The 13,985-nt window shown below is 49.1% G+C and overlaps 1 protein-coding gene across 1 annotated transcript in view; it reads left to right on the forward strand.

The window, feature by feature from the left end:
- PTPRT (protein tyrosine phosphatase receptor type T) overlaps positions 1–13,985 on the forward strand; it is an 890,723-nt gene that overhangs the window by 87,213 nt on the left and 789,525 nt on the right. The window contains exon 3 of the mRNA XM_075527730.1: positions 12,340–12,611. Within this exon, the coding sequence (XP_075383845.1) occupies positions 12,340–12,611 (272 nt within the window). The remainder of the gene's footprint in view (positions 1–12,339; positions 12,612–13,985) is intronic.

Here is a 13,985-nt window from a genome sequence, read left to right on the forward strand (position 1 = left end):
TCTGGTGTCATAGTGGTTACATGTTGGGCTGCTTATTACAAGTTTAGCGGTTCAAAACCACCAGCCACTCCTCAGGAGAAAGACGGGTCTTTCTACTTCATTAAAGATTTATAGTCTCAGAAGCCCACAGGGGCAGTTCAACCCTGTACTGTAGGGTCGCTGTGAGTCAGTATTGACTGGAGGGCCATGAGCTTGGGGTTTTATGCGGTGTCGTGGGAGTGGGTGTTGATGAGGGATTGGTCAAGGCTCATAAGTGGGTTAGAGTTGATCCTATTTACTTATCTCCATCTGCTTCCTCCCCACTCTGTGCCCTCTTGAAGTCCAGTCTTTTACTTCTCCCACTGTATCGTCTTCCTAGCTACCTCCTTCTTCTTCCCTGTTCCCCTTCGCCCTCTGCCATCCTGCTCTGTGTCTCCTCCCCATGTCTTTATTCATCCCCCCCCCCTCCACTTCTTGCTCGCTGCCTCCCTGTTTGCTCCTTCATTGTCTTCTCAGGACCCAGGAAAGCACAAAGGGACCAAGACTATGGTCTTGGGAGAAAGGCGCTTAAACACAAGGCAGGCGGCTTTAAGAAAGCCATGTGACTTGCCCTATTAACTGGACCTCACCCCACAGTGGCTTCTCCCCCATGCCCCTTTGGAATTTTTGAGCTTACCTGGGGAGACTCATGTTGCACTGTCCTTTTGTGCTTGGCTTACTTCGCTTAGCATGATTTCCTCCAGTTCTTCCCATGCGGCGATGTGCTTCATGCATTCATCACTGCTCTTTAGGGATGTGTAGTACTCCATTGCATGTATGTACCACAGTTTTATAATCCATTTGTTAATGGAAATTTGGGTTGTTTCCAACCTCTTGAAATTGTCAACTGTGCCTCGATGAACATTGGAACACAGATGTCTGGGGAGAAGACAGGGTAGTCAGGGTGCAGTATAGCACCGATGAAACGTACAGCTTTCTTCTGGTTCTTTAATGCTTTCTTCCCCGCACTATCATGACCCTAATTCTACCTTACAAATCTGGCTAGACCAGAGCATGTGCATGGGTACAGATAAGAGCTGGAAACACAGGGAATACAGGACAGATAAACTCCTCAGGACAATTATTGAGAGTAGCCATACAAGGAGGGTAAGGGGAAGGTGGGAGGAGAAAGGGGGAACCAATCACAATGACCTACCTATAACCCCCTCCCAGGGGGATGGACAGCAGACAAGGGAGTAGAGGGAGACATCAGACAGAGCAAGACATGAAATAATGATAATAATTTATAAATTATCAAGGGTTCATGAGGGAAGGTAGGAGGGGGAAAATGAGGAGCAGAAAGAAAATTCTTGGAAAAGGGTGATGGCAACATATGTACAAATGTGCTTGAGACAATGCTTGTATGTATGGATTGTGATAAATAATTGTCCGGGCCCCCAATAAAATGATTTTACTTTTAAAATAAGAAAGTAAAGAAAGCTATGGGAAATCCCCTTCTCTTTTAAGCCCACTCTTCTGCATGAACTGCCTGAAGCCACCCTGTACATGAGACATCTTACCTGGCTCCCTCAGAGTTCAGGTTTCAAGCCTGAGCTATTTAATACAGCCCCTTCTCTAACAGCACCTTCAAATCCCATCACCGGGGTGGAATCCCCTCTTTCAGTGGCATTCTCCAAACCTACGTGGCTTCTCAGATAGCAGTTTCTTGGGGAATTGCCTTGACAGATTTACATACGGAATGCTGAACCCCCAACTTACGGGTCTGAGTAAATGATTTCAAAAATAGTTATTACTTGTTCACACAAACCGACGCCGACCAAATTGTTGCTCACTGCTCAGTTCCTTTGAAAACTCAGGATGCATTTTCTTTGTCTTAAATGGATATTATATATCCATTAAGCTGTAATTAACGCTCCCTGGGTTTTTCTGGTGTGGTAGTCAAGAATCAACCCTCCCTTTCTTCTCCCTCCCGCACACAATCACGAGATGGCTTTCATAGATAATATGGATAATGTTGACTGATGTGTTTATGACGATAGCTCTGGGTTTATTGTTCTTTTTATGCTTGGTTTAATTATGATTATTTTTCACGGCAGCACTTTGTGTGTCTCTTCCCTACGTGCCTTTTCCTGCAGAAGAACGTTGGGGCCTGTGGGCGTATTGTGTGTCCCTTGCCACTTTATGGAGAGAGGACAGCGAAATGTCAGCAGAATGGACTTTTAAATCCGGCCTAGACCAAGAGATGTCAAGAGGGGCTCAGGAACTGAGCTGCAGAAAGAACGGTTCTCTAGGTTTTGGACGAGCCACGGAACAGACATGGTGTTTGAATAGTTTCTGAGGGACTGTGGATTAGTTAAGAGCCTTGGTGGGCTAGTGGTTACCCATTAGGCTGCTAACTGCCAGGTCAGCAGTTCGAACCCACTAATTCATTCCAGGAAGGAAAGTGGGCCTTTCTGCTCCCGTAAAGAGTTACAGTCTGGGAAACTCACAGGGGCAACTCTGTCTAGCCAGCATTGACTCCAGGGCAGGGAGTTTGACTTTTTCGGTTGGTGGCTTAGTTAAGAAACCCCTGTGGTGCAGTGATTAAGTGTTGGACAGCTAACTGGAAGCTTAGCGGTTCCAACCCACCAAGGAGAAAGATTGAGGGCATCTATTTCTCTAACATTTCTAGCCGTGGAAGCCCTCTGATGCCAATAGGTTGCTGCACTTTGGAATGGACTTGTTGGCAGTGGTTTTGCTTTGGGCTGGCTTAGTTCCGTGTGGCGGCTGGAATACGGCACTGCAAATACAGTGGCTTCTCATAGACACGTTGATTGCCTCCCTCTTGTCAAGGTCCGATGTCCACAATGAGCCAAGCATGGAGTTGAGTCAGCTCGCAGCCTCCTTGTATGGGGGAGTGGCACTTGCCTCCACGGGTTTCCTAGGCTGTCAGCCTTATGGGGGCAGCTCGCCAAGTCTTTTCTCCTGTGGAGCAGCTGGCGGACTTGAACTGCAGACTTTCCAGTTAGCAGCAGAGTTCCAAACCATTGTGCCACCCCAAAGCCCCAAACCCAACCTATTGTCATCAAATAAAATTCGGACTCATAAGGACCATCCGCTAGGACAGGGAAGGTTTCCTAGGCTGGTGGGTTCCAACAGAAGATCGATTGTGAGGGAGGCACATGACCGGGCAGTGTTTCGCTCTATGGTACTTGGGTTTCTATGAGTCAGGGTGGACTGGACAACCCCCAACCACAAGGCCATGAGAGCCAAAGGGTTGGTAAAGTAGGCAGCCAATGAGATCGGAAGGTGCTCCAGGGGATGGATGAGCACGGCAGGTGCAACAAGAGGTTCAAACAAAGCAGAGATTGTGAGGAAGGATAAGGAGTAGGCAGCATTTTGTTCTGTGGTCCCTAGGGTCGCTATGAGTTGGAACTACCTGGGCAAGTTCTGACAACTAACAGTATCCCACTCTGGCCCCCAGAGTGTCCATTCTGGTTCTGCAACACAAGCATCCCAGAGATGGTCACATTCTGATCCTCAGAACCTGGGGCTATGTTAGGTGAGGGGGGCGGCCGGGGTCACATAACGTCCCTATGTACAACAGAATGAAACACTGCCCAGTCCTGTGCCATCCTCCCAATGGTTCTTATGGTGTGGGAGCCCATGGATGCAGCCACCGTGTCAATCCAACTTGTCAAAGGCCGTCTTCTTGTTTGCTGTCCCACTGATTTACCAAGCAAGTGGTCCTTCTCCATGGACTGGTCTTTCCTGACGAGTCCAAAGTGCATGAGACCAAATCTCACATCTGTGTCAGGCTGGGTTGACCAGAGAAACAAATCAAGTGACATATATGTGTAAGAAAGAACTGTATATCAACAAGTAATTATATATTAAGAAAACATCCCAGCCTCATACAACTCATGCCCCTAAGTCTTACACTAGTCCATAAATCCCTCTTCAGACTCATGCAGTCATGTGCAATGATGCCTAATGGAGAAGTAGCATGGGGCAGGGGGTGCAAACTTGTGTAGGTCCAAAGTCAGTGGAAAACAGTGCTGGACTCCGGCAGCATGAAGGTCCAGGTGGGGTGGTGGTGGTGGTAGTGAGGCTCCCTGGACCCTCCTTAAGAGAAGGAGGTACCACACGCACAAAGAGGCACCATCAGGCTATGATCTGACTGATAATTTGAATATCACCCTTACACTTTTATATATTTTCAAGCTGACATGAAATTCTGTCACGACCACACCCTCCTTCCCTGTAAGGAGCATTCTTGCTGCACTTCTTCCAAGACAGAAAGATCTTTCCTTTTGGTAATCCATAGTACTTTGAATATTCTTCTCCAGCACCATGTTCAAATGCGCCGATTCTTCTTCAGTCCTCCTTGTTCAACGTCCAACTCTCACCTGGCTCTCATCCTCTTTAGCTTCGGCTTCAACTTGCGTAGGAGCAACGGATGGTCTGTGCGCTAGTCGGCTCCTGGCCTTGTTCTGACTGTTGATACTTAGTTTCACCATCATCTCTTTCCATAGAGACAGTCTATTTGATTTCCATGCGTTTCATCTGATGAGGTCCATGTGTATAGTCACCATTTGTGTTGTTGAAAAAGTGGTATTTCTAATGAAATAGCCATTAGCTTATCAACAAGGACATATTTCCCAGCAAGACTAAGTCCTTGGGTTACTAATTTCTGATTTGGGGACAGCTCATATTTTCCCTGTTTTACTGTTGGATGAATTTGCCCTCAATTTTAGAAATGTTTGAACCAACTTCTGATGACAACAGATTCGTCATCATAGTCCCCTGCCCCTTCTGAGCATACAGCTTCAAAATCATTGAAAAGACTTCAGGCTTTGGCTTAGATTACAGTAAAACTAAATAAGAATTAGATGTACCTGTCTGCCTTACTTCTAAGTGGATCTCGTTCTTAACCCAGGGACTGCCTGTACTGATTCTTCTTAGGTTCCAACGTTCACATTCAAATCACCACTTGTTATCAATGCATCTTCATTGCACATGTGGATTTCAGGCTTCAGCAGGTGGTGAAAGTCTTCTGGATCTTCATCTTTGGCGTTTGTGGTTGGAGAGTAAATTCCAATTGTAGTATGGGTGGTCCTTCCTCATAGATATAATAGATATTATCTTATCACTGGCAGCGTTGTACTTCAGGGTAGATCTTGAGATGTTCTTTCTGATGATGAATGTGATGTCATTCCTCTCCAATTTTCCATTCCCAGAATTGTAGACCACGTGACTGTCTGCTTCCCAATGGCCAACACCAGTCTATTTCGGCTCACCAGGGCCTAGGACATAGCTATTCAAGTGTTCTCTTTCATTGTTGACAGCTTCCCATTGTGCTAGATTCAGGCGGGTGTGCTATATGCCATTACGAATCCATGTTTGCAGTTGTTCCTTTTCTTTTTGCCTTATTAGCAAATGTGGGTCCTAAAAGCTTTTCTTCCATGCTATTCCAGGCGACTGCTTTGAGGAGGCAGCTTTTCCCCGGGCACGTTTTGGGTGCCTTCCAGCCTGAGGGGCACATCTTCTCTTCTTGTATTTCGCTCTCTGTCTGTCGGTTCAGAAGCTCCACCAGCACCTGTCCACGGTGGGTGACGCTGCTAACGTTTTGAATCCCGGTGACATGGCGTCTAGCAGAACAGCATCACACAAGCCCCAGAGTACGACATGCTGAGTGTTGGGGGGGGGGAATGTAAAGGATTGCTGATACCCCCCCTCAAAGATGATCAAAGTGATCCTTTAAAAAGGGGGGGTGTCCCTGGAGGGCACTTGAAGTAATCCTGGTGATTGGCTTGGCTGATAATGTAAAGGGTGGTGATTCTAACCCACGGGCTGTTCTGTGGAACAAAGATGTGCTCATCTGCGTCTATAAAAATTTACCACCCTGGAAATACTAGGGGGCAAGTTCTCCTTTATTCTGCAGGCTTGCTCTGGGTTGGAATGGGCTCACTGGCAGGGGATCAGGGGTTGGCAGGGCGCTTCATGGTCAGGTCTGCATCTCAGGAATGGGGTGCTGCCTGCTGTTTGATTGGACAGTGAATAGCTCAAGGGCTGGACAAGGTAGGAAGTTGTTCCCGAAGGCCATGAGACAAACGACACGGATCTGAACTAGACCAGTGTCTGTGTGGGTGCAGAGGTTGAGAGGATCTGAGGCTGATGCAAAACAAACAAACAAACAAACAAACAAAAACATCTCCAGAACCTGATGACTCATCAGGATCCAGGAGTACGGGTGGATTTTATTTTATTTCTCAGTGATTCCTTGGTATTTTCTTTTTTTAAAAATCTTTTGAGACCGTCCCCCAATATTGAAAACTTTGGAGAAAGGTTGGGAAAACGAGAAAGCAAACGATTTTGGAAGCGATGATATAATCAAGGAGCTCTAGTGCACAGTGTTTGAGTACTCAATTTCTGAATGGAAGGCTGGTAGTTCGAACCCACCACTGGCTTCGTGGGTGAAAGGCCTGCTGACTTACTCCAAGGAAGATTAAACTCAAACACTCACTGGCACTGAGTCAATTCTGACTCATAGCAACACCACAGGACAGGGTAGAACTGTCCCCGTGAGTTTCCCAGACTGTAACCCTTTATGGGAGTCAAAAACCTTCCTCTTTTAGAGACTCTGGTGGTTTTGAACTCCTAATGTTATGCCTTCACTGTAGCTGGAAGGTTCTCCTTCATCTCTTGGGGTTGACTCCCAGGCATCTAAGAACACCCTCATGGGATGTAGTCCTTCTTTGAAAATAGTATTTCACTAAATCTTCAGTACCACAGTGGGAGATGTGTCCAAGGACCATTTTGTAGAAGAGAAAACTGAGACTCAGAGTGAAAGTGACTTGTCTGAGGACTCCAGGGGGTTGCTGAGGGTCAGAATGGACTCCAACAATTACAAAAAGAATGATGCCATGCAGCAGGGGTTCGCATCCAGCCTAGATGCTTTCAGGGTTTCTGCTTGCCTTTCCCTGGCACTTCAGTGCGAGGGGTGTAACACATGGTTCCGGAAATGCATTTCAAAGATGAGACTTTGAGAAGACCTCCTTGTAGCCAAGCTTTCCTTGAAAGCAGGCTGCATTTGGAATCCCCGAAGTCTGGCGTAGAAGGAAATCTGTTTGGGAAGAAGTACAGGCAGAACACTCTGTGGACTTCATCTCATGGACTTTGGACATGGTCTCAGTAAAAACCAGGAGATGAAATGGTGCTTGGTCCTGTACCATCTTCAGAGTCAGTGGTTGGTTGGACTGTTGTGTTCTATAGAGTTTTGGCCGGCTGATGCTTAGAAGGATACATCGCCTGTACCATAAGGAAGATGTTAGGCAAAAATGATAGCGACAGGAGAGAGACACTGGGAGGCTTGCAAGAGTGAAAGGCAACAGAGGAAACTGCTGTTAGCGACACAACCCTGCAAACGTGAGGCTCTATAAGGAGATGCTTGGCTAGACACACAGCTGAACAGGAGTGGGAGGGAGAGTGGGCGTACATCCATGGATAGATAGATATTACATATCTGACAGAGGGATTTGTAGGTGTGCAATTACCTGGGCTGCAAATCTATGTATGGATGTGGTGGAGCATGCAGTGGGGAACATTATGAACACTTCTTAAATCTAATCACCATCCCCTGGAAGGAAGGAGGCCTTGGACTTAGGGGATCAGGATCCCCTTCTGGGGGAATGCCAAGGTCAGCTAGCAAGGCTTTCCAGCCAACTTACTCCGAGTCCCACACTGAAACACAGCAGGAGTGGGGCCAGTGCCCAGCATTCTGTGCTGCAGATCTGAGACTCGCTGCGGGCCACTCCAGCTGCCTGGCTGGCATCCCAGCATGTTTCCGTATTCCGGTCCCTGCTGCCCAGCCTTGCCTTCACATAGGTGCTGGCGCTGGGAGCTGGCGGGGGCCACCCATCTACAGGGACCGCTGGGCGCATTCGCAGCCGCAGGCCCTCAGCTGCCATTCGCCGGAGCACACTCATGTAATCTTAATGAACAATGTGCAAAGCCATTAAAAACTCAATCAGGGCTTTCTTCTAACTGCCCACGTGAGGAGGTGCAATCCTGAGGTGCTCTTGTGTAAACACAATAGCCGCCATCTGCCACAGGGAGACGTTTCTTTCTATTTTTTTTCCCACTCAAAAGGGGCGCTGTGTTGTAGACACATCCATAACAGGGCGCTTATCAAGGCATCGCTATGCACGGAGCGGGGGAAATGCAAAATTTATGGCTAGCCGGCGCGCACTTCCTGGTTTGATGCCACAGTGTCGGGCGCTCTGTGTAATAAGGATGAGCAATCGAATGCTGGCTTCTGTCCCTTTCCGCCTTCGCAGGCTTTTCTTCTTTAAAGGCACAGGGAAGAGAGGGTGTATTTACAGCCTCCGCCTTTTTTTCTTCTTCTCTTTTCCTTTCTTTCTCTGACTGGCCGGCCCCTGTTTGATCTCCAGGACACTGAGAGCCCCGGGATGATGTTCATCATGGGAACCTGTTGACCCCAGAGGGCCCCGCTGCGCTGCTGCTGATAGACAGGCGATCTCAGTCCTGAGCACACTAGGAAACAGCGGCCCCGTGCTCAGCTCACGGGTCCCTGGCAGGGGAGGGGCTGGGGGGGCTCCAGTGGCAAAGTGCTGGGCAACCCATCTGAGAGGTTGGTGGTTCGAGTCCACCGAGGGGTGTCTCGGAAGAAAGGCCTGGCACCCTGTTTCCAAAAGGTCACACCAGAGCACACCAAGCTCCTTACCATTGAGGCGATGCCAGTTCACAGTGACCCTGTAATGGCAGAGTCAAACTGTCCCTGTGAGTCTCTGAGACTAGAGCTCTTTATGGGTGTAGAAAGCCCCGTCCTTTCCCCTGGAAGATCTGAGCTGTCAAAAAGCCCTTTGGAGCTTCGCTCTGCAGCACGCACTGGGTGCCCATGAGCTGGGTGTCTACTGGGTGGCGACTGTTTTGTTTGCTTGATATACAGGGGGTCAGACCCCTCTCTTTGAAGTGCTCTTCCATGTGAAGACCAGCACGCATCCAAGGAAGGGCTCCTGGTTGCAAGGGGGGCAGGCTTTGCAGAGCTGGAGGGGAGAGTTCAAACCCCCTCAAACATGACTCGTCACTGAGTCCGTGCCAGCGTGGCATGACCCTGCAGGACAGGAGAGAACTGTTGCCGTGGGTTTCTGGGCACATCAGTCTTTACAGGAGCAGAGAGCTTCATCTTTCTCCTGGGGATCGGCTGGTGGTTTCAAACTGGTGACCTTGAGGTATGCAGCTTATCACTACACCACCCTGGTTCCTTGTCTACCCTCTATTATTGGGGAAGATCTGCAGATGCACTAACCTGAGGATATTCCCCGGGCTGGGGCATCAGGGCAGGAGAAATTGGAACCATGGGCACAGCTGGGAGATCAGAGGGCTACCGCCTGGAGGGTCCTGTGCAGGGAGTGACCTCATTGTCACTGATTTCAGGGACAGTCCAACATGAAGGATGATGCTAAGCAGTAGTAGGGCTGAGTTAGAGGGGACTTCTGTGCCGGTGAGCAGTCTCCCGTGTGTGTGTGTGTGTGTGTGTAGCAAATGGTTACATGAGTTTGGTGTTGATTTTTGTTGACATTGGGGACAAGTGTGTTTCAGAGTGGCACCCTGGCTGTGCCTCATAGCACAGACACTGTACCCTTCCCTGACAAGGATCTGACCACTCATTAAGACAGCACAGCTGATGGCGGGGGTTGTATGCAGAGACCTGTCCCGTGGAGGGGCAGTGGGCCATGGGGCTCGGCCTTGTTAGGGCTGGCAGTGAGCCGCATAGAGGGTGCTGCTAGGAGTAAGTCCATACAGGCGGCTGGTGGGGCCTGCAGAGTGGTTGGATTTCATTGTTGCTTCCCAAGATGCTCACCAAAGGATGAGGTTTTACTTCTATCCATTCTTCCAAGTTCTGTCCAGTTTCAGTCGTGGCCAAGTTCAGCCTCCCTTCCTCCGACCGCTCCTCTGCACTCCTGCCTGCCATACACTCCGCTTGCCGCCCTCCGGGCTCCAGCGTATGCATACAGGAGGAGACACACGAGACTGGACCTAGGCTTAGCTGCTGGGGCCACAGGGGCAGCAGCCTCTGCAACTTGGGGGTTGCTTCCTCCCGGCTGCTACCTTCTCTGGTTCCCTGAGTCCCTGCTGCATGTAGTCACTTGCGTCCAGGTCTAAGCTCGGGGGAGGTGCCATTCTCTCGCCATCTTTCCCACATCTTTGCACCTCCGTTCTTATGCTCTGCTCCCTCCAGCCCCTCCAGTTCCGGTCGCCAGTGTGCTCTCTCTCCCGGGACAATCCTCTAAGAGCCCACGATGTGCAAAGCAAACATGCTTGGCTAGTGGTGCCCTTTTTCGGTGGTTCAAAAAAACTCCAGGGAAAGCTCTCCTGGCTTTGGTTTAAAGTGTAAAGATCATCAGGGTCACCGCTTCTAGAGCCCATCCAGGTTCGGTGATGTCAGGAAGTCAGGATTGCGTGAGAATTTGAAATTCTGTCCCGTATCCTCCCCCTGGCCTTTGTGCTCAGGGTGCTTCAGTAGAATCTCTTTCTAAGACGTCCAGTAGCGCTGGCCAGGCACCATCCTGTGCTTCTAGCACCAAGGCCAAGGAGGCAGTTATTCTTGGACATAAGTAGCCACACGTTCCATTTCCTCCTCGCTTTCCTGCCTCTCCCCCTCCTTTGGCTTCTAGAATGTAACTGATGTCACCAGATTGTACATATAGAAGTTGATCTTTGGCCATGTATTCTTTTAACTAAAATAAGACAGATTTGTAAGCATAAGGAAAAAATTGCAGTTGAATGTACATTCTGAGCAGAGCCTGGACTCTTTTGCTGGGTCTCAGCTTGGAAAGAGGGTATCTTGTATTTTTTTTTTTCATCTTCTCAAATTCATCACTTGGGGAATTCTCCAAACAGTACATTCACTTCTCTTGGAGCCCTGCCTTCCCTGAGACTCTTGGGATCCTGTGTTGGCCGGCAGCTAGTGGATGAGAATAGGGAATAGACCAGGGCTTCTCTCACCCCCCCTATGCCTAGACATCCCCTGGAGTACTGCTGAAATGACGAGGCCTGGGATGAGACATCCTAGTCTGTGTCTCTAACAAGCTCCCAGGTGATGGTGAAGCTGGTAGCTGAAAGCCCACTGTTTGAGAAGAAAGAAGATGGAGAAGGGGGGACTTGGGTGCAAGGCTTCGCACAGGTTCATTCTGGTTCTATCCCTGAAATGTAGATTCTGATGTTGTGCATCTGGGCTGGGGAGGCAAATTCTCAGCAGAAGGTTGTCGAATATGTCTGAAGCTCTGATTTCTTACTTGAAGATTGTGAGGATTAGAGATTGCTTGCCTGATAGGGAGCGTACTCTGCTGCGGGGCCATTAATTAGAAATGTCACTCTCTTGAAAACATAGGGTAAGATAACCTGACTTGGTCCACTTATAGTGGCTCTGAGCTCAAGGAGGGTAGGGGAGAAGCAGGCTGGTGGCCACTGCATCCATCCGACGCACAGTGACCCCATGCATGCAGATAGGACTTCACGTCACTGGTTTGCAAAGGCTGTGATAATTTGGAGCTAGATGACTGGGTCTTCCCCCTGAGACACTTCTGAATGTGTTCACCTACTAACCTTTCAGTTAGGAGTCAAGGGTTTAAGCATCTGAGTCTCCCACAGACCCTCCTAATCCAAGAGGCAAGCGCATTTTCTGATTGTTTGGCTGCCAAAATCCTCGCCACCTTCGCTTCTCTGTCCCGTTGCCTTGCTCCTTATTAACTCCTGCTGATGATTCGCCCAACAGCCCTGAGTGGCCGGACCACTAGGACAGCAATCAGTGGTCCATGGGTATCTATTTGCTGCTGCCCATGCTGGTTTTGCATGAAAGAATACAAGTGAGATAGGATGAAACCCTGGCACCTCCCGCACTGCCGAGGTCAGCTTCTACCACCAAATTTGCATGAGGTTCCATTTCACCTGTGCAGGCTGCACTGAATTACAGCATTTTATTCCAAGATTAAAATGCCTGGACTTTTTTCCAAGCTCCTTTATGAGGGCTGGTTTTTAGATCCTAACATCCGATGAAATGCTTCTTTTGTATACGACATGCCTATAGACTGTCGATGTTGTGCAAACCCACCATGCTTGTTAGCATCTCTTATTCTGTGAAACCCCCTTGATGGAAGGGGTAACGAGCCCCCATAGCAGAAGATGGTACTTGGCTCCATTGGCGAGGTGACTGCCCCAGGATTAACCAGATCCTGTGGTGTGACCGGTGCTGTGGACACACCTCCCGCCTCTGCATTTGTGAGTGACACCTATTCTCAGAAGGATTTTCTTTCTCTCTCCTTGCCCCTGCTTCTGCCCCCCTCAACCACCCTCCAGGGTCCTTCATGATGGTGAACAGCTCTGGCAGGGCCTCTGGCCAGAAAGCTCACCTGCTCTTACCCACCCTGAAGGAGAACGACACCCACTGCATCGACTTCCATTACTACTTCTCCAGCCGAGACAGATCCAGCCCAGGGGCCTTGAACGTCTATGTGAAGGTGAACGGAGGGCCCCAGGGGAACCCTGTCTGGAACGTGTCTGGAGTCGTCACTGAGGGTTGGGTGAAGGCGGAGCTTGCCATCAGCACCTTCTGGCCGCATTTCTACCAGGTAAGGAGAACATTGGTGGTTTTCACGTGGGTTGACTGAAGCAAGGTCATTGTAAATCTGTATGCTTCCGTTTGGTGCCTGGCCAAGAAAGGCCTTGGCTTCATTGACTCGGAAACTCATTCAACACTTGGTCACTGAGCTTCTCGTCTGGCCCTCAGAGCCCTTGGCAGTCGTGCCGTAAAGCACTCAAATGTCCACCTAAGGCCAGTCAGTCGAATGCACTGGTCACTCCACAGAAGAAAGATGTGGTGTGCTTGTATGAAGAGGGCAGCGTGGAAGCTCGACATGGGAGTTCTGTTCAATCTTCAGGGTCCTTTGGGTAATTACAAGGCAGAACTGACTGGATGGCAAAGGCAAGAGCTAGACCTTGGGCTCTATAGAGAATTCAACCCAATTCCTGTCTCTCTGGAGATCAAGGGAGTGATTGGGGACAGGCCATTTGGACAGCTTCTAAGAGGAAATGATAGCTCAATTGAGCCTTGAATGGTGAATAAGAATTTCTCAGAAAGGAAAGGGAATGATATTTGTGTTGTTAGGAACAGAGTGTGAAGGACTGGGAAGGCAAGTGAGAGAAGAGCTTAGAAACTCTAAGTTGTTTGAAGGGAAATTTGGATCTACAGAGAGAGAAGGCTACAGGGGTCAGGAGGCTGTGGGCTATTTTGACTACTAGACTAAAGACATGGAATTTAATCTGGGTCAGAGCTACTCAAGCTATCTGCAGTGACATGGTTTTGCTTCCAATTTATCATGGTCCAACAATCCTTCGGTAAACCACAATAAAAATGCCCCGGTAATTGCAGGTGGCTGTGAAAGTCCCCAAACAGTCCTCTGAAATTCCCTACTTACATCCTTATGGACTTTTAGTCCCAAACATAGACTGACCTCCTATCCGGGCCGTGCCGCATGGGGCAGAGCTCCAGGTTGTCATGGAAGTGTGGGACGTTTACATGCCAGAGGAGCCACGGTGGCGCTGAAAGCCACTGCTTTAAGTGACCATGATCATCCGTTGGTCTTTAGTACCTTCGATGAGCCCTGTAGCCCTCGGGACAGAGCAGTTGCAGGCCACTTTCTTCACCCCGGTAAGATGCCTTGAGCTCCTTCCAAGGTCTTCCCATCCCTATAGTTGAATTTGTCAGTAAGATTTCAACATATCCAAATTTGGGAGACATGGTGTAGAGTCTGCAGCTGAAGATAGACCTAAGGGTACCACAGGCGGTGGGGTTATGGAAGGATGCGCTCTCACCCATCGCTCAGCCTGTCCTCCACGGGGGAATCCTCCCAGGTTTTCACGCTAAGAGTACGTCTGTCTAGCAAAATCACTCACTGCCTTTACATGACTGAAACAAGTCAAGCTTTCTTTCCCCCTTTGCCTTG

This window comes from Tenrec ecaudatus, chromosome 12 (assembly GCF_050624435.1).
Source record: "Tenrec ecaudatus isolate mTenEca1 chromosome 12, mTenEca1.hap1, whole genome shotgun sequence".
In the NCBI taxonomy this organism is placed as follows: Eukaryota; Metazoa; Chordata; class Mammalia; order Afrosoricida; family Tenrecidae; genus Tenrec; species Tenrec ecaudatus.